Below are 27,640 nucleotides of genomic sequence, written 5' to 3' on the forward strand. Positions count from 1 at the left end.
GCACTGGTGAGGCCACACCTGGAGTATTGCATCCAGTTTTAGTCCCCTCACTACAGAAGTGATGTGGACAAATTGGAGAGAGTCCAGCGGAGAGCAATGACAATGATTAGGGGGCTGGAGCACATAGATTCATAGATACTAAGGTCAGAAGGGACCATTATGATCATCTAGTCCGACCTCCTGCACAACGCAGGCCACAGAATCTCACCCACCCACTCCCGCGAAAAACCTCTCACCTATGTCTGAGCTATTGAAGTCCTCAAATCGTGGTTTAAAGAGTTCAAGGAGCAGAGAATCCTCCAGCAAGCGACCCGTGCCCCATGCTACAGAGGAAGGCGAAAAACTTCCAGGGCCTCTTCCAATCTGCCGTGGAGGAAGATTCCTTCCCGACCCCAAATATGGCAATCAGCTAAACCCTGAGCATATGGGCAAGATTCACCAGCCAGATACCCAGGAAAGAATTTTCTGTAGTAACTCAGATCTCGCCCCATCTAACATTCCATCACAGGCCATTGGGCCTATTTACCATGAATATTTAAAGATCAATTAATTACCCAAATCATGTTATCCCATCATACTATCTCCTCCATAAACTTATCGAGCTTAATCTTGAAGCCAGATAGGTCTTTTGCCCCCACTGCTTCCCTTGGAAGGCTATTCCAAAACTTCACTCCTCTGACAATTAGAAACCTTCATCTAATTTGAAGTCTAAACTTCCCAATGACCAGTTTATATCCATTTGTTCTTGTGTCCACATTGGTACTGAGCTTAAATAATTCCTCTCCCTCTCTGGTATTTATCCCTCTGATATATTTATAGAGAGCAATCATATCTCCCCTCAACCTTCTTTTAGTTAGGCTAAACAAGCCAAGCTCCTTGAGTCTCCTTTCATAAGACAGGTTTTCCATTCCTCGGCTCATCCTAGTAGCCCTTCTGTGTATCTGTTCCAGTTTGAATTCATCCTTCTTAAACATGGGAGACCAGAACTGCACACAGTATTCCAGGTGAGGTCTCACCAGTGCCTTGTATAAAGGTACTAACACCTCCTTATCTCTACTGGAAATACCTCGCCTGATGCATCCCAAGACCGCATTAGCTTTTTTCACAGCCATATCACATTGTCGGCTCATAGTTATCCTATGATCAACCAATACTCCAAGGTCCTTTTCCTCCTCCATTACTTCTAATTAATGCATCCCCAGCTTATAACTAAAATTCTTGTTATTAATCCCTAAATGCATGACCTTACACTTCTCACTATTAAATTTCATCGTATTACTGTTACTCCAGTTTACAAGGTCATCCAAATCTTCCTGTATGATTTCCTGGTCCTTCTCTAAATTGGCAATACCTCCCAGCTTTGTATCATCCGCAAACTTTATTAGCACACTCCCACTTTTTGTGCCGAGGTCAGTAATAAAAAGATTGGTCCCAAAACTGAAGGGCAACAAAGGTGTGACAAGATTATGACTATCAACAGATGGCTTAGGCAGTGGTGCTATAAGGAGGGCTTTGGGATGTATGGCCACTGGGAGGCATTCATGGACAGAGGACAGTTCTCTCAGAATGGACTTCATCTAAGTAGGGAAGGAAATAGACTGGACTACAGGTATTGAAGGGTATGTGCTGTTTAGGAAAGACAGAAATAAAGGGAAAGATGGTGGAGTAGAATTGTATATCAATGATGAGGTAGAATGTAAAGAAATAAGAAGTGATGGAATGGATAAGACAGAGTCCGTCTGGGCAAAAATTACATTGGGGAAGAAAACTATTAGAGCCTCCCCTGGGATAGTGCTTGGGGTGTGCTATAGACCGCCAGGATCTAATTTGGATATGGATAGGGCCCTCTTTAATGTTTTTAATGACGTAAATACTAATGGAAACTGCGTGATCATGGGAGACTTTAACTTCCCAGATATAGACTGGAGGACGAGTGCTAGTAATAATAATAGGGCTCAGATTTTCCTAGATGCAATAGCTGATGGATTCCTTCAGCAAGTAGTTGCTGAACCAACTAGAGGGGTTGCCATTTTAGATTTGGTTTTGCTGAGTAGTGAGGACCTCATAGAAGAAATGTTTGTAGGGGACAATCTTGGTTCAAGTGATCATGAGCTAATTCAGTTCAAACTGAACGGAAGGATTAACAAAAATAAATTTGCAACTAGGGTTTTTGATTTCAAAAGGGCTGACTTTCAAAAATTAAGGAAATTAGTTAGGGAAGTGGATTGGACTGAAGCACTTATGGATCTAAAGGCAGAGGAGGCCTGGGATTACTTTAAATCAAAGCTGCAGAAGCTATCGGAAGCCTGCATCCCAAGAAAGGGGAAAAAATTCATAGGCAGTAGTTGTAGACCATGACTTATGAGGAGAAGCTGTGGGAACTGGGATTGTGTAGTCTGCAGAAGAGAAGAATGAAGAGGGATTTGATAGCAGCCTTCAATTACCTGAAGGGGGGGTTCCAAAGAGGATGGACCTAGGCTGTTCTCAGTGGTGGCAGATGACAGAACAAGCAGCAAGGGTCTCAAGTTGCAGTGGGGGAGGTCTAGATTGGATATTAGGAAACACTATTTCACTAGGAGGGTGGTGAAGCACTGGAATGGGTTACCTAGGGAGGTGGTGGAATCTCCATCCTTAGAGGTTTTTAAGGCCCGGCTTGACAAAGCCCTGGCTGGGATGATTTAGTTGGTGTTGGTCCTGCTTTGAGCAGGGACTTGGACTAGATGCCCTCCTGAGGTTTCTTCCAACCCTAATATTCTGTGATTCTATGATCTCAGCATGGATGGTATGCCAATTAATGAAGCACTCCTTGAGCTAGCCAGGTTCATCTGGCAAATTACAACAACACCTCCCACCCATGCAAGAGGGGTGATAAAAAAATATTATGTCTTGGCCAGAGATTGTGAGTTTTTATTTTCTTATCCAGCACCAAATTCTTTAGTCATGAATCCAGTCAATGAAAGGGGAAGGCAACATACCCAAAACGCTACCTCTTATGATAAGGACCAGAAATGTTCAGTATGGGATAGCTAACCACCAGGCACTGATGTCAAAATATGTCTACCTGAACTACAGAAGCTTAATGCTTCTATTCACCATTTACCCCAGGAACATCAAGAACAATTCAGAGCCATAATAAAGGAGGATCAGCTTAGCAAAAACTTCACTGAAGTCTTCACTCAATGTAGTGTATACTGCAGCCAGGTCTATTTCCACCTCAGCAGCAATGGTGTGAGTTTCTGGCTTCAGTTGTCTGAGTTGTCAGAAAAGCAGACTTTGACTCCCTCAGGGAACTGATGGGCAGGATCCCCTGGGAGAATAACATGAGGGGGAAGGAGTCCAGGAGAACTGGCTGTATTTTAAAGAATCCTTATTGAGGTTGCAGGAAGAAACCATCCCAATGTGTAGAAAGAATAGTAAATATGTCAGCTTGCTTAACAGTGAAATCCTTGCTGATCTTAAACACAGAAAAGAAGCTTACAAGAACTAGAAGACTGGACAAATGACCAGGGAGGAGTATAAAAATATTGCTCAGGCATGCAGGAGTGAAATCAGGAAGGCCAAATCACACTTGGAATTGCAGCTAGCAAGAGATGTTAAGAGTAACAAGAAGGATTTCTTCAGGTATGTTAGCAACAAGAAGAAAGTCAAGGAAAGTGTGGGCCCCTTACTGAATGAGGGAGGCAACGTAGTGACAGAGGATGTGCAGTGCATCCAAGGGTGCTAAAGGAGTTGGTGTATGTGATTGCAGAACCATTGTCCATTATCTTTGAAAACTCATGGCGATCAGGGGAGGCCCCGGAAGACTGGAAAAAGGCTAATGTAGTGCCCATCTTTAGAAAAGGGAAGGAGGAGGATCCAGGGAACTACAGGCCAGTCAGCCTCACCTCAGTCCCTAGAAAAATTATGGAGCAGGTCCTCAAGAAATCAATTCTGAAGCACTTAGAGGAGAGGAAAGTGATCAGGAACAGTCAGCATGGATTCACCAAGGGCAAGTCATGCCTGACTAACCTAATTGCCTTCTATGATGACTTAACTGGCTCTGTGGATGAGGGGAAAGCAGTGGATGTGCTATTTCTTGACTTTAGCAAAGCTTTTGGTACGGTCTCCCACAGTATTCTTACAAGCAAGTTAAAGAAGTATGGGCTGGATGAATGGACTATAAGGTGGATAGAAAGCTGGCTAGATTGTTGGGCTCAACGGGTAATGATCAATGTCTCCATATCTAGTTGACAGCCGGTATCAAGCGGAGTGCCTCAAGGGTCGGTCCTGGGGCTGGTTTTGTTCAATATCTTCATTAATGATCTGGAGGATGGCGTGGACTGCACCCTCAGCAAGTTTGAGGTTGACACTAAACTGGGAGGAGGGGTAGATACTCTGGAAGGTAGGGATAGGATACAAAGGGACCTAGACAAATTGGAGGATTGGGCCAAAAGAAATATGATGCGGTTCAACAAGGAGAAGTGCAGAGTCCTGCATTAGGACGGAAGAATCCCATGCACTGCTACAGACTAGGGACCAAGCAGCTAGGCAGCAGTTCTGCAGAAAAGGACCTAGGGGTTACAGTGGACGAGAAGCTGTATATGAGTCAACAGTGTGCCCTTGTTGCCAAGAAGACTAACGGCATTTTGGGCTGTATAGGTAGGGGCATGGCCAGCAGATTGAGGGACATGATCATTCCCCTCTATTTGACATTGGTGAGGCCTCATCTGGAGTACTGTGTCCAGTTTTGGGCCCTACACTACAAGAAGGATGTGGAAAAATTTGATAGGGATTTGATAGTTCCTTTCAACTACCTGAAAGGGGGTTCCAAAGAGGCTGGATCTAGACTGTTCTCAGTGGTACCAGCTGACAGAACAAGGAGTAATGGTCTCAAGTTGCAGTGGGGGAGGTTTAGGTTGCATGTTAGGAAAAACTTTTTCATTAGGAGGCTGGTGAAGCACTGGAATGGGTTACCTAGGGAGGTGGTGGAATCTCCTTCCTTAGAGGTTTTCAAGGTCAGGCTTGACAAAGTCCTGGCTGGGATGATTTAGTTGGGGATTGGTCCTGCTTTGAGCAGGGGGTTGGACTAGATGACCTCCTGAGGTCCCTTCCAACCCTGATAGTCTATGATTCTGTTAGTTTCCACAAGAGGTTCAATTGAGCATGGAAGATTTATCTTTCGATGGCCATAAGCTTTTTGCAGACTTCGCGAATGACTCGCTTCATATCCTAAAGAACTCTAGAGCAGCTTGCAAATGAGAGGACATTTAGCAGGTCTCAGTTAGCACAAACATCCCACCCTGCTCAACTTTTTGCTTTCTGTAGGCCACCAGTACCACTGGTAAGAGGTTGAGGTTTTGAAAGAAAAAGCCTAGAACTATCTTGACTGCTTCATGCCAATCTTCAACATTGTCCAAACACCAGTTTAGATGGTTTGGTTGAGAGTCCAAACCACCAAATGACCAGGTTTTTCCCAGCTGCGTGACACAACCCCAGTCCTCAATTTGGACACCTCCTCTGTCTTTTTCAGGAAGCATGAGGGACTATAACATCAGACAAATGGGTGTTAGAGGCCATAACTTTGGGCTATACTATCCAAATTACCTCCATCATGCCCTTCCAACCCCCATCCCTCTTCAGGGACTGCCTCTCACTGTCAATTGCTGACACAGAAGATCTCATTGCTTCTAGGAGCCATAGAACCAGTCCCACCTCAATACAGAGGAAAAGGGTTCTATTCAAGATATTTTCTGATACCCAAGAAATAATGGGGGTTGGAGGCCGCTATTAGATGACAGACAATTGAACAAGCATGTTGACATCTGAAATTCAGGATGGCATCCCTAGCAGTTATAATTTCCTTCCTGGAATTAGGGAACTGGTTTGCAAGCCTTGATCTCAAAGATGCCTATTTTCTAATAGGATTTCATCCCACAAAAGATTTCTTCATTTCACATTCAATCACAATCATTACCAGTACAATGTCCTACCCTTTGGCTTGTCATCTGCCCAGGGAGCTTTCTTAAAAATCATAGTGGTCATACCATGTTGTTTAGGAATAACTGTTTTTTCCTACCTCGACAACTGGCTCCTCAAGGGTCAATCATATCAGGAGGTTTGGTCAGCAGCTCAAACAACAACTTCACTATTCCAAAGTCTAGGTCTGCAGATAAATCTTAAGAAATCAATATTGACCCCCTACACAACAATTGTTTTTGGAATGTTTCCGGATTCAGTAACAGGCAGGGCTTATCTCCCTCTTGACAGGCTCTTTGCTTTGAAGGACCTTATCCAAAAAGTGCAGCTCAGCCCTCAAGTTCCAGCAAAGATATGTCTGCAACTACTGGGATGCAGGGCAACTTGAGTTTTTGTGACAAAAAACACCATGTTGCATCTTTCATGTCTCCGGGGGTGGCTCAGGATAGTTTATGTACCCAACAAATACCGCTTGAACAAGAAGGTGTCTGTATCCAGCCAGGTCCTACAGTCACTCACCTGGTGCTCATCTTAATTAATTAGTCTCTTAGAGTTGGTACGGCAGCTTCCACCTTTTCATGTTCTCTGTATGTATATATATCTTCTTCTTATATGTTCCATTCTATGCACCTGATAAAGTGGGCAGTAGCCCATGAAAGCTTATGCTCAAATAAATTTGTTAGTCTCTAAGGTGCCACAAGTACTCCTGTTCTTTTCGCAGATACAGATTAACACGGCTGCTACTCTGAAACCTATCATTAGCAAGTATCATTAGTATCAAAGTATCAAGGTATCATTAGTGCGTCCACACTACCCCAAATTCGACCCACCGAGGTCTATTTAAGCACTAAACCCCCGGGAGGAGTACAGAAATCTATTTTAGGAGCCCTTTAAGTCAACAAAACAGGCTTGGTCGTGTGGACGGGTGCAGGGTTAAATCGACCGAATGCTGCTAAATTCGACCTAAACTCGTAGTGTAGACCAGGGCTAAGAGATGGTAGTTAAGTCAGCAGAAGAAGTCTTCTGTTGACCTAGCTCCATCTATACCAGGGGTTAGCATGACCTGACTATGGTGCTCAGGGCACAAAAATTTTCACAGTCCTAAGCAACATAGCTAGGTCAATCTAATTTTTTAGTGTAGATCAGGCATAAGTCAGTTTCTCAGGATCAGGGAGTAGTATTAAGCAACCTCATTGAGTTTTCACTTTGCTTTTCATTCTGTGCATCAGCTGTATCTCTGCATTATTTCCATCTAACCACACAAAATCTTCATATTTATTTTTCTGTCATTGTAGATGACGTCAGAAAATTATTAAGAGAGCTAGATGTCACAAATTCAGTCATAGCTCGGCTGGCACCAGAAGGTAACCTGCAATGCTCCTTTGTGTAAAAATACTGTCAAAAGTAATTTACTTTCACTATCTGATCAGGCAATTTAATAAAAAGCTTTCTTGTAAGTTATGATTTGTCATAACACATTAGATAAGTGATTGACCTAGTGCTTTTATAGCCACAATTCAGTAATTTACTGAGTATTATGATATGTTATATAGATTGAACAGTATGTTTATAGCAAAGTAAGGTAAGATTAACAGCTAATGTTTATTGACTTTCAAATAATATTTTAACTCAATGGATGAATGAGCATATATTCTATTGAACAAAACCTAATTTTATTTTCACCCTGTAGAAGATATAGTTGTCCATGAGTTTGCCAGTCTTTGCCTAGCACATATGGCAGTCGAATATACCAGTAAAGTGCAAATATTTGAGCAAGGTGGACTAGAACCACTTATCAGATTGCTAAGTAGCCCTGACCCTGACGTTAAGAAGAACTCTGTTGAATGCATCTATCACCTCGTACAGGTAATTACAGAAACAGATCAGCATTGTATTTTTATTTCTTTTCTAGAGATTAATCACTTTAAAATATCTATTTCTATTCCTGTAATATCTAGAATTTATCAATTTATTGAAAAATCTCTTAATCTCAAAGGGCATGAGTCTCATCTCAGTTTCAGCTATAGTTTTACCTTACTATAGCTCTTTTAACTTCAACTCAGGTACTCTTGATTTACCCCAGTGTGAGCAAGATCAAAATCAGACCCAAAAACGTTTGTTTAAATAAAAATCTTGTTTTTTCATTTGACAAGTCTTTATCCCCATAGTAAGGGTTACAGAAATGTCTGTTTATCCAAAACTGCACAAATAGAGTGATTAAAATTGCATCTTGCCTTATTCTTGCAAACAAGTCCACAACAATAATTTTGAACTTATTCCTAAATATAGGTGAAAACTGTTGGCAGTTTTTTTTCCATATGGGAGGAAGGTATTGTAATTGACTACTTTCACAATCAGCACTAATGTCACCCATAAGCTGCTTAGCAAAAGAATGGTACAGTTGTATAGCAGTTCTTTTCACAGGCTGGGCAAATCAGTTCAGTAATGAATTCAATTCGTGGTTCTCTTTTTTGGGTGCATCAGAACAAGTCTTTATTCTGAATCACATTTTGCTGTATCTCCTCTCTTGCTATCTTGCTGACTTTGTTGCAGGGTGTATCTGGATAATTGCACCAGGTGCTTGCTTAAATTGATAAGGAAAATTACACACTGTACAGGTGCAATATGCTATTATAAACAGATTATATCTACTTTATTCCTTTACTATTTTAATATGGTATAGTATACATTCTTCATTGAGTGATATAGCTAGAGATTAGATATATATGCAAAGGTTGAAATATTAAACAAAACCAGGTTTCAGAGTAACAGCCGTGTTAGTCTGTATTCGCAAAAAAAAAAGGAGGACTTGTGGCACCTTAGAGACTAACCAATTTATTTGAGCATAAGCTTCCGTGAGCTACAGCTCACTTCATTGGATGCAACCAAAACCAGTTTTTTAGTTATGGAAGCCTAAGAGAGGAAACCAGGCAAGTGCCTCAAAGTGTGAAAAAGTCTCTTTTTTGTCACTGAGATAACTTGAAATGAGCAAACTAAATTTCACCAAACTTTTCCAAAAAAATCCACATATGGACTGAGATAAGCATCAACATTTTCGGCCTCCTCAACCATAACTAGGCATTATAATTAATACTTTAGTAATGCAAAATTCTTTGAACTGTTTTGAATATTGTTTTGTGGAATACTTATTTCAATTTCCATTTTCAGTCCAAATGTAAAGAAACCTTCAGAATTAAAAGTTGCAAAATATTAGCTTATTAATATGTTTGAAATCAGAATTTCTTTGTTCTTTATGTAAAGCCAGGAGTCAACATGCTATTATATTGTGCTATCAGTTACACTTACTCAGTTTGGTATTTCACTGCAGGATTTTCAAAGCCGTGCTGCAGTTCGTGAACTAAATGCTATTCCTGCCTTACTGGAACTGCTGAAATCTGAATATCCAGTTGTTCAATTGTTAGCTCTCAAAACCTTTGGTGTAATTAGCAATGACAGAGAAACCAGGATAATACTGAGAGAAAACCAAGGATTAGATCATCTTTTTAAGATACTGGAAACTAAGGTACAGTTTATTTGAAATATGAACTATAAATGTAAACTTGAAAAAGTGTGTTTCAGATATTCTGTATCCAGTCTTCATCCATGCATCCTACTAAAGAAATGAACTTCATTATTTTAAATTTGTTGTTGTGGGGAGTAAGATTCTTTTTGTCAGATTCTGTTAGTATGTGTGTGTTGTTTTATTGCTGTTTGATTATACCAATGAGCTGACAAGTTGACAGAGTAAACCAAATCCAGAGAAATGTTCATTTGTGCTGTTTCTTTGAAAAGTATAAACAAAATAAATTTTTTGCCCCTTTTTTGTGTAACCAAAGTAATAATAATTCATTCCAAGGAACTTTGCTTTTTACTTGAAAAGACTGAATGTAGTATGTGTAATCAATGGGTCACTCATGAATGAGGTACTCAACATAAGGATTCATAGATTCATAGATATTTAGGTCAGAAGGGACCATTATGATCATCTAGTCTGACTTCCTGTACAATGCAGGCCACAGAATTTCACCCACCACTTCTACAAAAAAAACCTCACACCTATATCTGTGCTATTGAAGTCCTCAAATAGTAGTTTAAAGACTTCAAGGAGCAGAGAATCCTCCAGCAAGTGACCTGTGCCCCATGCTACAGAGGAAGGCGAAAAGCCTCCAGGGCCTCTTCCAATCTGCCCTAGAGGAAAATTTCTTCCCGACCCCAAATATGGCGATCAGCTAAACCCTGAGCATATGGGCAAGATTCATCAGCCAGATACTACAGAAAATTCTTTCCTGGGTAACTCAGATCTCACCCCATCTAATAGCCCATCACAGGCCATTGGGCCTATTTATGAATATTTAATTATCAAAACCATGTTATCCCATCATACCATCTCCTCCATAAACTTATCGAGTTTAATCTTAAAGCCAGATAGATCTTTTGCCCCCACTGCTTCCCTTGGAAGGTTATTCCAAAACTTCACTCCTCTGATGGTTAAAAACCTTCATCTAATTTCTAGTCTAAATTTCTTAGTGGCCAGTTTATATCCATTTGTTCTTGTGTCCACATTGGTACTGAGCTTAAATAATTCCTCTCCCTCTCTGGTATTTATCCCTCTGATATATTTATAGAGAGCAATCATATCTCCCCTCAACCTTCTTTTAGTTAGGCTAAACAAGCCGAGCTCCCTGAGTCTCCTTTCATAAGACAAGTTTTCCATTCCTCGGATCATCCTAGTAGCCCTTCTGTGTACCTGTTCCAGTTTGAATTCATCCTTCTTAAACATGGGAGACCAGAACTGCACACAGTATTCCAGGTGAGGTCTCACCAGTGCCTTGTAGAACGGTACTAAAACCTCCTTTCCCTACTGGAAATACCTCACCTGATGCATCCCAAGACCGCATTAGCTTTTTTCACAGCCATATCACATTGGCAGCTCATAGTCATCCTATGATCAACCAATACTCCAAGGTCCTTTTCCTCCTCTGTTACTTCTAATTGATGCATCCCTCGCTTATAACGAAAATTCTTGTTATTAATCCCTAAATGCATGACCTTACACTTCTCACTATTAAATTTCATCGTATTACTATTACTCCAGTTTACAAGGTCATCCAGATCCTCCTGTAGGGTATCCCTGTCCTTCTCTAAATTGGCAATACCTCCCAGCTTTGTATCATCCGCAAACTTTATTAGCACATTCCCACTTTTTGTGCCAAGGTCAGTAATAAAAAGATTAAATAAGATTGGTCCCAAAAACGATCCTTGAGGAACTCCACTGGTAACCTCCCTCCAGCCTGATAGTTCACCTTTCAGTAGGACCCATTGTAGTCTCCCCTTTAACCAATTCCTTATCCACCTTTCAATTTTCCTATTGATCCCTGTCTTATCCAATTTAACTAATAATTCCCCATGTGGCACGGTATCAAATGCCTTACTAAAATCTAGGTAAATTAGATCCACTTCGTTTCCTTTGTCTAAAAATCTCAAAGAAGGAGATCAGGTTGGTTTGGCACGATCTACCTTTTGTAAAACCATGTTGTATTTTGTCCCATTTACCATTGACTTCAATGTCCTTAACTACCTTCTCCTTCAAAATTTTTTCCAAAACCTTGCATACTACAGATGTCAAACTAACAGGCCTATAATTACCCGGATCACTTTTTTTCCCTTTCTTAAAAATAGGAACTATGTTAGCAATTCTCCAATCATACGGTACAACCCCTGAGTTTACAGATTCATTAAAAATTCTTGCTAATGGGCTTGCAATTTCTTGTGCCAATTCCTTTAATATTCTTAGATGAAGATTATCTGGGCCCCCCGATTTAGTCCCATTAAGCTGTTTGAGTTTCGCTTCTACCTCAAATATGGTGATATCTACATCCATATCCTCATTCCCATTTGTCATGCTACCATTATCCCTAAGATCCTCTTTAGTCTCATTAAAGACTGAGGCAAAGTATTTGTTTAGATATTGGGCCATGCCTAGATTATCCTTGACCTCCACTCCATCCTCAGTGTTTAGCGGTCCCACTTCTTCTTTCTTTGTTTTCTTCTTATTTATATGACTATAGAACCTTTTACTATTGGTTTTAATTCCCTTTGCAAGTCCAACTCTACTTTACTTTTAGCCTGTCTCACTTTATCCCTACATGTTCTGACCTCAATAAGGTAGCTTTCCTTGCTGATCCCTCCCTTCTTCCACTCCCTATACGCTTTCTGCTTTTTCTTAATCACCTCTCTGAGATGCTTGCTCATCCAGCTTGGTCTACAACTCCTGCCTATGATTTTTTTCCCCTTACTTGGGATGCAGTCTTCCGATAGCATCTGCAGCTTTGATTTAAAATAATCCCAGGCCTCCTCTACCTTTAGATCCTTAAATTCTTCAGTCCAATCCACTTCCCTAACTAATTTCCTTAATTTTTGAAAGTCAGCCCTTTTGAAATCAAAAACCCTAGCTTCAGATTTATTTTTATTAATCCTTCCGTTCAGTTTGATCTCATGATCACTTGAGCCAAGATTGTCCCCTACAACCATTTCTTCTATGAGGTCCTCATTACTCAGCAAAACCAAATCTAAAATGGCATCCCCTCTAGTTGGTTCAGCAACTACTTGCTGAAGGAATCCATCAGCTATCGCATCTAGGAAAATCTGAGCCCTATTATTATTACCAGCACTCGTCCTCCAGTCTATATCTGGGAAGTTAAAGTCTCCCATGATCACACAGTTTCCATTAGTATTTACTTTATTAAAAACATTAAAAAGGGCTCTATCCATATCCAATGGCAGAATGGGGCCGAAGAGCAGCAGCCTAGGTAGTTTTTGTCATTGCTGTGGTACTGATCAGTAATATGCGAAGAGATGATAAAGTAAAGGAAGGGTTTCTCTCATATTAACCATCATCTGGGAAGCACATTTGGTTTTGTTTTTCAGCCTGTCAGCTTATTCAGATAAAAATAAGATCTCACCACATCTAAATGGTAGTTGGAAAATCTTTTTTCTTTTTTTCTTTTTTTTTACAGCTATACCTGGTGAGTGAGTGGGAGAATCACTAGTTTTCATGCTGTGTTTATTGTTTTATCATTTTGGTTCTGTTAACACTCTTTTTATAATGACATTACTGTAACATTTTTCAAAGGATTTTAAATAGTGGAAGAATTCACATGGCTTAATTTTATGTGACTTTTCCATTTTCTATATTTTGTCCAGTGCTAGTGCAGTTTCAGAGCCAATCTTGTTCCCTTAATTTAGTCTAAACACCAGTGATTCCAGGTTCCATTCCTGACTTGGATACTCCACTGCTCCAGGCAGAGGTGATGCTGTCCCACTGGGGGCACTAAGCAGGAATGATTGTCCCCCCACCCCCATCACATAATAAAAAAGCGAATGCGGGCCCCCTTGAGCTGCTTGGGATCCTAAGTAATTGCTTAGTCTGCTTATGCCTAGAAGCGGCTCTGGCTCTGAGATCTGGAACAAGTCACGTGAGCACCTCCTGCCTCAGTTTTAACCATCTGTAAAATGAGTATAATGATACTTATTTCCCTTGTGGGAGTATCATGAGGCTTAATATATAGTAAAGCTCTTTGAAGTCTTAAGATATCAGGTTCTCTCTAAGGACCTGATCCAAAGCCCATTGAACTCAATGGGAGTCTTTCCATTTTTTTCATAATTATAACCAAGCTTGACTCCATGTTAACACAGGTTGTGGAGTCTGTCAGCATAGTTTTAAAAGATGCATAATGGATTTCATTGTGTACCAGAATGTGCAATAATTAATTATGGTAATTATCTTAGAAGCTAGAAAAGTTAAAGATATTTTAATCTTCATTAGAAGACTTTTTATTTTTTCTTACTAGGAATTTAATGATCTTCATGTGGAAGCTCTTGCAGTAGTGGCAAATTGTCTTGAGGATGTGGATACTATGCAACTAATTCAGCAGACAGGGGGCCTTAAAAAGCTACTTTCATTTGCAGAAATGTCTACCATTCCTGATATTCAGAAGAATGCAGCAAAGGCAATTACTAAAGCAGCTTATGATCGTATGTTACTTTTTAAAGTTCTATGTTAATTTCTTATGGAAATCCTGTGGGGGTGAATTTTCAGCCAGCCTGAGGGTCACTTCCCAGCATAAGACTACTAATCATGCCGGGAAGAAATAATTCCATAAATGAATTGCAGTTGCAAATCTTAGTGGTCAAAATAGCAAACAGGTACTAAATTAGATATAGAAACTGCTAATATGTGGGTATAAAATGCTTCCAAAAAGGGAATCTTGGCCACTGAAAATTTGGGCCTTTATCTTTTATTTAATGATTTTAGATACCTGATATCTCAAGCGTTGTTTGCCAGAAAATATTCCTCATTGGCAGTGGATAAACCTGAATAGCAATAATTGGGCTAGTCCCCTCTCTTAAACCTACAACTGCTCATCTAAATGTCAGGCAAGTTAGGGTATAAATTCCTGTTGCAGGGACATAATAGACTTTAAATGGCCTGCAGATTAATAAATCCCTGTGGAATTAGATAGCTTTTTTTCTGCTCTTTTAATAATTATTCATAGCATGGTTCCTATTTTTGCAGCCAGGTTTTTTTAATTCACCATTGAGTTGAGAATTATGCAGAACAAACTCATCACTTTTGCCCATGAGGATGCTGTTTAAATAAGTCTATACATGAAAATACCTCTGGTGAGAAGAGTGGAGAGTTACTGCAGCTCCTCTAGGAATGAAAAATAGTGTGGGGTGAGTAAGGTCAATCCCTCATGTTGTAATCACCTCCAGAGTGGTACCACCCCCACTAGGGAGGCTGGCATATGCTAATTCAAACTGAGTCTCCAGAGACCAAGAGACAAAGAAAAGATTTTCAGTATAAAAGGCTGAGTTTAAAATAACAGGGCTTTCTTTCTGACCCAGTAAACAGACAGGACCTTCTGTCCAGCAGCGGTTTCAACCTATGAAGAAGGGTCCTATCTGTCTGCTGAAACAAAATGAAGGCCTTGAGTCAGTTCAAGTTCATACTTTTATACCAAAAGCCCTTTCTTTGTCTCGTAGTTTCTGGAAAACCCAGCTTGAACTAGTATACACAAACCACCTCGGGGTGGAACTTCTCTGGAGTTGTTCACAATCTCAGAAGTAATCGCCCCCTACAGTTTCAGTTCCTATAGGATAACACAATCCTATGTAAACCATTCATAAATGTAATACAAAGGTCCCCAAAGATACTGCATGGGCTTGCAATATCTGTCAAATCTCCTCCATAAAGAAGTGGGTATAATTAGGGTGCTTGTCTAGCATCCTAGGGGAACCCACAAGTTTGTTCCCTGGCTGGCATGTCTGCCAATACCTTTTATAACTTGAGACTTCAATAATGCACATAATAAACATTCTCTCCCCCTAGCCAAATTTCTTTGTCTATCCCACCTCTTTGGAGGTCAGGCCTCGGAACCCAGATGGCCTAAACTCAGCTTTGTTGAGGGGAGGAGGAAGATTATTGCTTTTGTTCCCCGCAGTTGAGTTGAGATGAGCAGCAGTTCCTCTCCCCTTTGCTCAGGGTCCTTTATATTTTCATAGACCACCAGGCAGTCACAGACTGGAGGGGGCAGGGAAGCTCCCCCTTCTTTGTTGCTATCTCAAGTATCAGTTTCTTTGTTACCTGCAAGGGATACCCAACCCTACTTATCTCTGTCACCTGCTCCATTTTGCATTTTGGCTGACATGGTCCCTTGCAGCTGGGAGCTAACTGAGGGGTCCAGTTAACCCATTCTGCCTTAAAAGCCATAATATCCTTCCCCAACAGCAAAGAAAATGGAATGTCTGCTAGCACATCTACAACCAATACTCCTGACCTTCCTGGGTCTATATGGAAGTCTGTGCTGTAGATAGAGTGAAGGCTTTTACACTGGGAACTTTAACCCAGGTTTCACACCCTGGGAGCATTTGATGGGGTTTCACTACATGGAGTTTAACTATGTGGAGTTCTAGCAATCCCAGTATCTCTCCATACAATTATTGTTTCCCCGTTAACTATCGCCTGCTCCCACTGGTGATCAGATGAATGTGCACCCCAGAGAGTGTAGCATGACATGTGGGCAGTAGCTTTGTGTGTGAATGGTTCAGCATGAAAATTACATGCCATTGATGAACTGGCTCCACCTCCAAAGGTTTGGTCGCACAGTGTATTCTGAAGTTGCGGTGAAGCTGGCCTTCCCAGCACTGCACTGGGCCTCAATGGTTGGATTGGGAAATCCCAGGCAAAATGACCCAGCTGGCCACAGATGGGACATCATATTTCCACATCCATCCCAGGGCTTCTCAGAGGAGGCTTCCCACCCCTCCTCCCCCAATTTCCCAGCTACGGTTACATCTCTAGGATCTTTTCTCATTGCCGCATCCTCTGCTCTACCCTTTGTGGCACCATCTCCATGATCCCGTGCATGTCCTGTTGGAGAAAAAGGAAGCTCTTCTGGCTCCTTGTCTGTAGGGGATACCCCAACCTGCCTCAGATTGTCTGAATGCAGCATTGTTTACCCTCTCCAATTTCTTCAGATCACAGGGCAGCATTATACATTTAATTTATGTACATTTTGTAAACATATTATCTAATTTAATATACAGTTAGAAAAAACTCTCCTTCCCCTCCCCTGCCTCTCAGGTCTCCTTTCTTGTGTCCTCATCTAATTCTTCTCATAACCTCCCTAGATTGACCAGTTGAATATTTACAATTATTTTTATTGCAAATGCTATATGAAAAGAGCAACTCTGCCCCTCCAGTCCACACTATGGATCTCTATTCATTTTCTCCACTTGTCAATGGAAGTTCCACAGGTGTAATGTCAGTGAGAGTTCTGTACATTGATGATTGACACCGTAGATTGGAGAGGAGGAGATTGTGTCAAGACTTTCATGATGTATTTTTCCAGTGTTGCTATTTTATTTTGACATTCTGGGAAAAAATGAACAATAAGAATGTAAACACCATTTTTCATAGTCCTATGACAGATTTCCATGTACTGCATTCCAGGTAGATTACTTATGTTCCTACTACTACAATATATTTTTATTTCTTCTTTCAGATTTACTTCTTGCATATAAACACATACCTCTCTTCCCCCTTTGCTCACCTTTTTTTGCATTTTGGTGTCCTACTGTTTTAACATCTACAGTACGACATTCCTAAAGCACATGCTGACAAGCACTACTCATAATTATTACTGTATCATACAATCTTATGTCCTTGGATATAACTGCCAGTGATGATGCATCTTCTTGTTACCTTTCTTTACAAACGCAATCAATGGTCTCAGTATAAAGGCTTGGTCTCTTCTTCAGACTACGATATATGGCGTAGATCAGTGGTCTCCAACCTTTTTATGCCCAAAATCATTTTTTGAATTTAAGGGCAACCCAGGATCTGCCCCTCCCCTTCCCCAAAGCTCCTCCCTACTCACTCCATCCCCACCTCTCTCCGTCATTTGCTCTCCCCCACCCTCACTCATTTTCACCAGACTGGCGTAGGGGGCTGGGGTTCGGGAGCGGCTGCAGGCTCTGGGCTGGGGCCGAGGAGTTTGCAGTGTAGGAGGGGGCTCTGGGCTGAGCCTGGGACAGGGGGTTGAGGTGCAGGAGGGGGTAAGGGGTGCAAGCCTTGGGAGGGAGTTTGGGTGCAGGAGGGGGCTCTGGACTGGGGCAGACTGTAAGAGTGCAGGAGGGGATATGAGGTGCTGGCTCTAGGAGAGGGCTCGGGGCTGGCTCTGCGAGGGGGCTTGGGGCTTGAGCTTGGGATGCAGGAGGGAGTTTGGGGGGCAGGAGGCGGTATGGGGTGCTGGCTCTGGGAGAGGACTCAGGGCTGGTTTAGGGTGCTGGCTCTGGGAGGGGGGTTTAGGGCTGGGGCTTGGGGTGCGGCCTTCCGCCGGGCAGCACTTACCTCCGGTGGCTCCCGGTCAGTGGTGTACATGGCTGCCGCTAAGGCAGGCTCCCTGCATACCCTGGCCCCACACTGCTCATGGAAAGGGCCAACACGCCCCTGCAGCCCTGGGGGTGGGGAGGTGGCATGTAGCTCCACGCACTGGCCCTCTCTGCAAGCACCACCCCCACAGCTCCCATTGGCCACAGCTCCCCGTTCCCAGCCAATGGGAGCTGCAGGGATGGTGCTTACAGGCAGGAGCAGTGTGTGGAGGGAGACCCCTGCCCCTCTGCCCCGGGGCTCCGGGGCCGGACTGGCCGCTTCCGGGAGTGGCATGGGGCCCAGGCAGGCAGGGAGCCTGTCTTAGCGGCAACTCCGCTGCACTGCTGGAGATCGCAATCGACTGGGAGATCCTCTACGTACACACTGTAACGAGTGTGATCAGGTAAGGTGAGCTATTATCAGGTAAGGTGAGCTATTACCAGCTATTACCCTGCTGTCCTGCTGGTAATAGCTCACCTTACCTGATCACTCTCCTTACAGTGTGTATGGTAACTCCCATTGTTTCATGTTCTCTGTGTATATAAATCTCCCCATTGTATTTTCCACTGCATGCACCCAATGAAGTGAGCTGTAGCTCACGAAAGCTTATGCTCAAATAAATTGGTTAGTCTCTAAGGTGCCACAAGTCCTCCTTTTCTTTTTGTCCAATATATTAGCTCCTAGACATGGCACCAGGGAGAGAGGGAGATGTTAAATACGTTGCTGCTAGCCAGGTTCATGATCTAAAGTTAACTTCTCAGCTGAAGAAAAGGTGGAACAGTAGCAATGACCAGGAACAGTGTAGGGGCAAATCAGAATCAACAGTATGCAATTGTGTTTTGGGAATTTTTTGTACTGTAAATGTACTAAACATGCAACATTTGTAAATTCATTGCATTAGTAGTATGCCTAGTGTGTGGTATAGTACTCGATTATTACTCTGATTAAAATGTAAGTGCATGACTTCTTGGGCAGAAATCCAATATAGTGCATTATAGTTCTGAGTCAGCATGTGATTTCATCATTAAAATCTGTTATAACTATACAGTAATCTGCCCTTTGCAGGTTTGGTGAACACAGCTGGATTTTGAGAACATTTCCAGCAGGGTAGAGAAAAAGAATTATGGTCTTGCATTAAAATGGAAAATTGTACCTCTGTTATGATGGTACATGTATCTATTTTCTGACGGCAACAGTTAGCTATAAACCAGTGCCAGTTTCTGAAATAAATAGTGTTGGCAGCTGTAGCTGAAGTTGCTTTTTTCCTGATGGATGTGATGCTAGTAAACACATTTTTTTGCATGTCATCCTTCAAAAAAGTATTTGCCTTAGCTTTTCTTTGTTGGGAAAGATGTCACAAAAGGGTTACACTGTATGAACAAAGCAACTTAGGTGGGATAAATATTTTATTAAATTTTGGACACCATCTTTAGTTCAGTGTTCTGTTTATATAAGGCCAAACTGGCAGTTTAATCACTGTGCTTTGTTGTGCCACAAAATTATGTATTTAATACAGTTCCTTTGCAGGGCTTTTATTTTGTACATCCAGAGTTATGGATTGCAAGCTTTGACCCTGATTCACTGTTGTCTCACAAATAATGCAGTCATTTACATGAGTGCAAAGTGAGAACAAAATGTATTTAAAATTCTGTAATTGTAATTTAGTAGTATTTTTCATCCACTTTGTCCTAACTTTGCTTTGGTATAAATTATTACAGAAGGTGCAGGGCAATAGTGTATTGGGCTCTTTGTTCCTAGTTTTGGGGTAAAAATGAGTAGTAGTAAAAAAAAAACAACCTAAACAAGAGTTAGTTCATGATGGGCTCAGTGCTCAAAAACAGGATGAGGTGTTGGTCCTCCAGACTCTGCTGGCTGCCTGTGTCTGATTGCTCTGTGTACTATTAGATCAATATATTCAAATAATTCCAGGGTCAAGAGATTTATCACTACAAATATGGTGTTATCATCTGAACATGAGAAGTGCTTTGGTGCAAAATGATGCTGCTTTATTGTACATAAAAGGCCCATAATAAAACCCAAATGGACAAGCTCATGCAAATAGAGATGGGGTCAGCCAGAAATATTTGTCCTTAGAATACAATTGGAAAATGAAACTTAAAATGTTAATAATTTTCTTTATATGTACACTGTAATAGTATACAATAAAGTCGAATCAAAATCTGCTGTTCTAGATTATTTCTAATACATTTGAAATGGCTATATTTACTAGTTTAAAGGAACTACTGCAGAGTATTAATGTTCTTAATTTGCCTTCATGTAGGCAGTAAATATATTTTTTACCTATATTTGAAAAAAATGTTCATCCTTAATCACACATGGCATTTGGAAAAATAAGAATAGCATTTTAAAAAAATACAAAAATTTCATATAGCAATGATGAATTTGCCATATCAAAACAAATTACTGAAGCAAGAAGACTCCCCTAGAGAGCGTTATTAGGGATTACAGACTAGTTTGGCAAGCAACAGGTCGGAAGCAAAGTCTATTACTTGTCAAATCAGTCTGTAATCCCATTTAATGCCCTCTTGAGAGAGTTGGCTGTTACACATCAATGCTGTGCCAAGTTTCTTTCTGCTGTTGCTTAAAATTCTCCCAACACTTGAGTTTTTGTGTATTATACTTTGTGATGTAGATTATGTAGCTTTGATGAGTATAAAATATGTAGAAACTGTCTGGAAAAGAGAAAACGATAGCCTTGTGATATGTATGCATTGAGCCATTTCTGCAGTAATAGGGCTTGATTGAAAATCTAGTTTTCATTAGCTTTATGGTCAAACTGAGAATTTTTTTAAGCCAAACCAAAACTATCACAGAAGTTCCGTTTTCATTTGAGAAGAACGATTTTAAATAACATAAAATAATAAATTTATAAAATGAATGTAAATGTTTTAGATAATATTAAAATTATCTTCTTTTTTTCAGTTAGACCACAGATTGCGGGCTGCATCTTGCCCTAGGCTCTGATTCAGCAAAGGATTTAAATAGTTGTGGCAAAAATGTCAAAAGTGGCTAAGTGATTTATATATCTGTCTCATTGAAAGTCAATGGAATTTGAGCTCTTGAATCACTGATGAACTTTTGAAAATTTTACCCCATATGCATAACTTTAAGCACATAAGTAGCCCTATTGCTGTCAATGGGACTACTCACAAGCATGGGTTATGCACATGCTTGAGTGTTTTGTTGGCTCTCGGCCCTAGTGATTACAGTGATGAAGAGCAGCAGATATGCTATCCAGTGCTTCCTTTGCTACAGACTCCTGCCAGTCAGGGAGGATGCACTCTGGTGTGCACTTTATTGTTACCCTGAACAGGATTGCTGACAGCAACATGTAGCCTTGCTGGGTGAAGGGAGGGAGCTGGACATGCCCTCTAAACTTCAGACCACACCTATTTTGAGGTAGGTGAGTTCTCCAAGCTTATTGGCCAGCCCTCCTTTGAGTGCTGTGGAAAGATCTTGTGCTCCTGCTTGTATAGTAGGAGGAGACTTCCTGTGCACTCTTCCTTGCCCTGGCACATCAGTGCAGCATAGGGCAAGATTGAGCCCCAAGTCTTTTAACATTTTCTTTAAACTGCATTTTAATGAAGAACTATGAGTTGCACGTTTTTTATCTGCCCTTGCCTTTTGTTTGGTCCATATAATACTGTGACTGATATGGGAACCATCAAGTACACAGCTTAATTGTTCTTTTACTTGTATATTTGCCTTTAAATTTCATGTACATGACTCCTATTAGCATGAACTGAGGGAAGAATATATCCCTTAAAGAGTATGACTGTAGTAAACAGAAAATGTGAAAGCTGAATCACTGAGTCTGCACAACCAGGAAACAAACTCTCGACTGAATTTGGTTATTTGTGTTTAAAGCTGGTTATTAAAATGCATCCTTTTTATCTCCCTTGCCTTTTAATGCGGGTCTCTGCCCAGGAGAGGTGACAGCTGAGGAACCGGGAGCTAGAGTGAGTGCCCTTGGTGGACCAGGAGGGAGGAATATAGGTGCAATTGCCTTGAACTGTGATGCCACACACTGGGCTTTAGTCTCTCCTTTGTATCAAAAGCAAGGAACAAATGTGTGAGATCAAATAGATGTCGTTCTCATTTGCAATCCTATTTCTATGAAGATTAATGCTATTTTTTGTTTGTTTTGTGTAAAGCTGAAAATAGAAGAATTTTGCACGAAGAAGAGATTGAAAAGTGCCTTGTAACCCTTTTGGGAACTGACAATGATGGTGCTAAAGCTGCTGCTTCTCAAGCTATTTCTGCTATGTGTGAGAGTTTAGCAAGCAAAGATGCTTTTGGAATCCAAGGTGAGTAAATTGGGGAGGAGATGGAATTAGCTCCATTAAGCTCCATTTTGTAAGGACCATATTATCATTTTACAGTTTCCCATGGGTTATTTAAAGCAGCATATGTACAATTATTTTTTTAAAGGGATTCCCCAGCTAGTTCAGTTGCTAAGCAGTGAGAATGAAGAAGTAAAAGAAGGTGCTGCCATAGCTCTGGCTAATCTGACAACAGCCAGTCCTAGCAATGCAAGGTAAGTGTGCAATTTGTAAATAACTATGTAAAATACTAATCTGGACATACTTTGATTTTTAAAAAATTCTCCAGTCAATGTCCTAGATCTCTAGTCAATGTCAGTGGGAGTTACACATACATAAAAGAGAGCACAGCATAGTAGCCAAGAGGCCAGACTTTAACCTGCTGCAGCTGCCAGGGGAAATCTCTTGATGATGATGAGCTGGTGTGGCAGTTCTATGCCACCCCCGTTAGTCCTCAATGTAAGGGATGTGGTCAGGACATCCCTACACTATGGTAGTGTCCAGCTGCAAACTGTTCATTGAGGCTCTGGGCAGCCGATGTAAATTACAGCAGCCTTTGGCTGAGCTGATCTATGCACAGATCAAGGATCAGGGGAATGTAAAGCTGGCTTAAATTTACTTTTCTGTTATCACACAGTCCTGCACCAACCTTAGATGGACTGGTGAATCTGATCTTAGGTCTGCTATGTAGATCAGAAAGCAATAACTTACATTAAATGGGTATGCAGGATGAATGCTGTGTGACTATAATTACTTGCTAACTTCACTTGTAAATGAAACTCTTTTCTGAGTCATAGATGAGCCAAAGAGTAACTTTGGACTCATGAATGATAAGGCCAAACCCTTTGCTGATACAAATCAGCATAGCTCCAGCTCACCAGCTGAGAATCTGGCCCCTATTTGTTTTATATTCATATAACTAAAAAAAATACTAACCCTTTTTTTAATTTGGGAAAAAAAATCCAGCCTGAGATACTATAATCCATATTCATCCTAGAACTGGGTTTGTTTATTGTTTGTTTTTGTTTTTGGTTTTGTTTTTTGTCTCACTTGTAAACCACTGAAAGTAAATACATTTAATGGGAATGCAGATATATCTTTAAATTATGTGAATTTGCTGTGTAATGATGTTGAGGATATTCTAGTCACAAATGGGACTAATGAGAATAGAATCATTTTATTAGTTATGTATTAGTTCCTTCTTATAAGCCCCCAGAATGTTAAATCATAAAGCCAACAGCAACATATACATTTTGATGTGATAAGAACAGCATAGTGGCTAACTTAAAGAGGGGTAGCCACTGGGGAAGAAGCACTGCGTCCCTGACTGAGGGAGACTGCTGAGGAGACCAAGGAGCAGTGAGCGAATGGTGTGACTGAACTATAGAGACATTTTGAAGTTAGGCCCCTCCAATTTTATGTCTGCCTTGCCCAGAGGCATAGGCGCCGACTCCATGGGTGCTCCGGGGCTGGAGCACTCACGGGGAAAAATTGGTGGATGCTCTGCACTCACTGGCAGCTCCCAGCCCTCCCCGGCCCCAGCTCATCTCCACTCCGCCTCCTCCCCTGAGTGCACTGCCGCTCCACTTCTCCCCCTAGCTCCCACCGCTTGCTGCACGAAAGAGCTGTTTCGCGTCGCGAAGCGCTGGGGGGAGGAGGGGGAACGAGGTGCACTCTGGGAAGAGGCAGAGCTGGGGCGGGGATTTGGGGAAGGGGTCCAATAGGGGCAGGGAGTGGGCAGAGTTGGGGTGGGGACTTTGGGGAAGGGGTTGTGATGGGGGTGGGGCAGGGGCGGGGGAGAGCACCCACTGGCACCTGGAAAAGTTGGCGCCTAGGCCCAGAGGGACCTAAGGTTGTGGCAAGATGCTGCAAAAGGTCCACAATGGGATGCTACTTGAGCTGTTATGCTTATAGAAAGCACACACAATTTTTTTATAGGGGAAAAGGCAACACGCTGCATTTATTGAGAATACAGCAGTTAGCATATGCTTTTTAGTTACACACATACACCATGCACACAGTTTTGCCAGTCGATGTTTATAGTTGTTAGTTTAGAGTTTGGATTGATTTAGTGGCCAGCCAGATTGGTTCCAGAGGGGAGCTGGGCTTTGTTGGTTGCGATTTGATGCTTTTGGAGCTGTTGGCTAGACGAACCCAAAGCTCTGTGGCAATGCATTTTGTTTTTATAGTTTTTTGTTGTTGTTGAAGTTTATAGATTTTGCTGTGTTACTTTATAATTGATTATTTTTTTAGTGGGTGTTATTTTTTGATGGCTTAAAACACCTTTGGGAGGGTTATTTTGTTTGGTTTTGATTTAATTAATTAGTTTGTGTTTTAAGACTGCTAGCCTTTACTTTAGGGTTGTTAATTTGCCCCTTTTTAACCATGGGTGCGCATTGATTTTTTTTGGCGTTTTGGTGGGGTTGTTTGGCCATTTGGCTTTAAAAATGGCCTTTATATATATATATATATATGATAGATGCATACATTTTTTTATTTATGCAAATAGTTTTTTGCAGAGACCTTTAAAAGGTAACAAATAGCAGTGTTTTATGTTGAATAAGAAAGGCATTGTAAATTAGACCTTACCAAATTTTGTAATTATTTTTTTTCATACTGGGGCTTGGGCTTTTGAAATTTTTAAAATTTAATTAACATAGACACAGACACAACTTTGTTTGTTGCTTACAAGGCATAAAAAGAAAATGGTTAATATTAGTATTTACTATTTTATTTATTTATTTTAATATTTTAATTTTTATTATAAAACATACAATGTATACAGCCAAAACATAATTAATTATATAGCACGGTACCCATGGTACAACATAATTTCCCTTTTGACCCTTTGAGAACAATTTTTGAGTGGGTCATATTTTATATAATTGTTTTATAGCAATGTATTGGGAGGTAATTTGAGCTTGTGGTTGCAAGTTGATAAACATTTTTTTTATTTAGCAACACATACAGAACATTTTAATTGGGCAGACACAGGATAGTACCAATACAATTAACAATGGATGAAGCATGATTGACAATATACCTTTGGAAGTGGGAGACCAGCTTGTAAAAACATTATACCAATGATATGCAGTGAGGTTTTTTTAGAATTAGCGATTTTAATTATGTTTTTATTTGCATGTGTTATTTGGAGAATTTGTTTTTTTTATATTTTTGGGGGTTTTTTTATTTGTTTTTTTTCCCCAAAAACTGAGTTATTTTTGCTTTTAGAAGCAGATGATTAGCTAATTTTTGCCAATTTAAACCAAGGGAGACGGAGAAGTTAATCAAGGGGGTGATTACGGTACTTTGGGCTTTTTTTAGCTTGCAGAGGTAATAAGTGTGGTTATTGGTGTATAAAGAGCTAGCATTGCATTTACACTTATTTACTGGTGGCTGGCTAATACTTTTAGTTTTTTAAAATATTGTTTTTTAGGATATAACACATATACATTGTTCCTTATATAAAACACGTGTTACATTTTTAAGTTTATTTTAAATGTATGTTCTTAACAATGTAGTTTTATTGCATGGTTTTATGGTGGCAGGCAGAGAGAGGCATACCCATTTATGAGGGTCCCACTTTGTACACTGTTATGTATTTAGTAGGTTTTTGGGTGGGGGGTTGGCCCATTGATCCATAATGCGAGGTAACTAGAAAGATCCCATGGTCAATTTTGATAGTGGCCTGGCTTTTCATAGCTTTGCCTTTACAGATTGTTGATGGGCAATTTTGATAATAATTTTTTTTAGTAGCAGTTTAGACTTAATTATGCTGAAGGCATATTCTATTTATTTATGCTTATAGGCATTAAATAAAGATTTTTGTTGTGGTTGTTTTAAAAGGTGTTTTAGTACTTTAATGTTTTTTGATATTACCCAGAACATTTTATGTTCAAGTGATGCTAAATGGAGAATTTGCATTTTAGTGCATTTTATGGCTAAGGCAGTTTTATTTTTTAATTTTAGCTGTTTTTTCTATGTTTATAAGGTGAACTTTAAGTTCCACTTCCCCGTTCCAGGCATAAATATTGGTATTTTTTAGTGGCCTTAGGATTTGATTTGTATTTTTATTGTATTATTTTAAGAGGATTTTTGGTTTTTTGATGGGGATTTATGTTTGATTAGTTAGGAGGGAATTATTTTTGACCAGGGAAGAGATTGTGGTGGGCTTTCCCAAGATATTTTTAAATATCTGGGACATACAGGCCCCCAAGAACATACAGGGACTGCTAAACCTTATACTGGGGTTTTATGGATTTGGAGGGTAGTAGTGGTTGAGCCAGCGCTTTATGTTTTGAATTTTAGGAGGGTTTTTTTGTAAAAAGTTTGACATTATTATTTATGCAAAAAATTTAATTTGTGAGACATGTACCCATTTTAATTTTTTTTTATACAGTAAACTAGTGGGCTGAGGCGGTCCACTATGGAATAGGGTTTTGTTTGTTTTGATTTTAGTGCGTGGCCCCCCTTTTTTAATTTGAGATATATGGTTTGATTTTTTTGTTTTTTATAGGGCTGTTTTAGTATGCTTTTGTGCATGGATTTTTTTATTTATTTGTTTGATAGCTTGATTAACCCTATATTGGAGAGTGGTTTTGTTTTTTTGCAGCTGCTTAAGCCACTGTAAATATTTACGCTGTGTTACATGAGGGATTTTTTTTTTATTTTGTGTTAGATGGCTAATGTTAATTATAAGGCGCATTGATTCTCCAAACGTAATTTGAAAAGGCTGGATTTTGGTTTTTAGCCTGTTGCTGCTGCGAATAGCTGCTAGAATTAGAGGCAGCTTGTCTGGTGAATTTTTTTGGTATGACTTACTATTTTATTAATGCTTTTTTAATGCCTAGAGGTGTTGGCTTGATATTGCCAGAGATGTGGGTATACCCGATCCCCCTGCTGACCCCTATTCCCTCGTCCTTGGGAATGACCTCTAGCATATTCCCATTGATCCCTTTTGTACCACTTTTGTTTGTATAGATAACTGCTGGTTTTATTGCCACCACATAAGAGACCTTTTTTGTATATATATATATATATTCTATATTATATATATTTGTATATTACATCTACCTATCTGTTCCCCAAATGTTGCCATTAGACCCAGGAAACCAACGTTGTCGGTGACTACCAACCTATTCAAAGTGGCTTTAATTTCCGAGGCTGCACATACCCACATGAGTTGATAGACTTCCAGGGTAGTTAGCCCTTCCCTTTTTGCAAGTAAAACTGCATTGGTACACCATCTAGAAAAGATGTCTCGGTTCAGGGTCCCCAAATGTCAGCTATTGTCTTTAAGCTGGTGGCCGATACTGGAACTGTGGTAACGGTTGTGCTACCTCCACTCACTACGGGAGTTGTTAGAGCGCTACTGGGGCCATGGGAGTGCACCCATTGTGTGTACATT

General features: G+C 40.5%; 1 protein-coding gene across 7 annotated transcripts in view; it reads left to right on the top strand.

Moving 5' to 3' along the window:
* Window positions 1–27,640, top strand: part of ARMC3 (armadillo repeat containing 3) — a 113,153-nt gene that overhangs the window by 21,668 nt on the left and 63,845 nt on the right. For 6 of the 7 annotated variants that reach the window (XM_073334229.1, XM_073334231.1, XM_073334230.1 and 3 more), the window contains 6 exons: window positions 7,251–7,319; window positions 7,646–7,821; window positions 9,284–9,478; window positions 13,806–13,989; window positions 22,066–22,218; window positions 22,343–22,448. In XM_073334229.1, coding sequence (XP_073190330.1) covers window positions 7,251–7,319; window positions 7,646–7,821; window positions 9,284–9,478; window positions 13,806–13,989; window positions 22,066–22,218; window positions 22,343–22,448 — 883 coding nt within the window. The remainder of the gene's footprint in view (window positions 1–7,250; window positions 7,320–7,645; window positions 7,822–9,283; window positions 9,479–13,805; window positions 13,990–22,065; window positions 22,219–22,342; window positions 22,449–27,640) is intronic. The other variant, XM_073334234.1, reaches the window with a different exon arrangement.

This window comes from Lepidochelys kempii, chromosome 2, assembly GCF_965140265.1.
Source record: "Lepidochelys kempii isolate rLepKem1 chromosome 2, rLepKem1.hap2, whole genome shotgun sequence".
Taxonomy (NCBI): Eukaryota; Metazoa; Chordata; order Testudines; family Cheloniidae; genus Lepidochelys; species Lepidochelys kempii.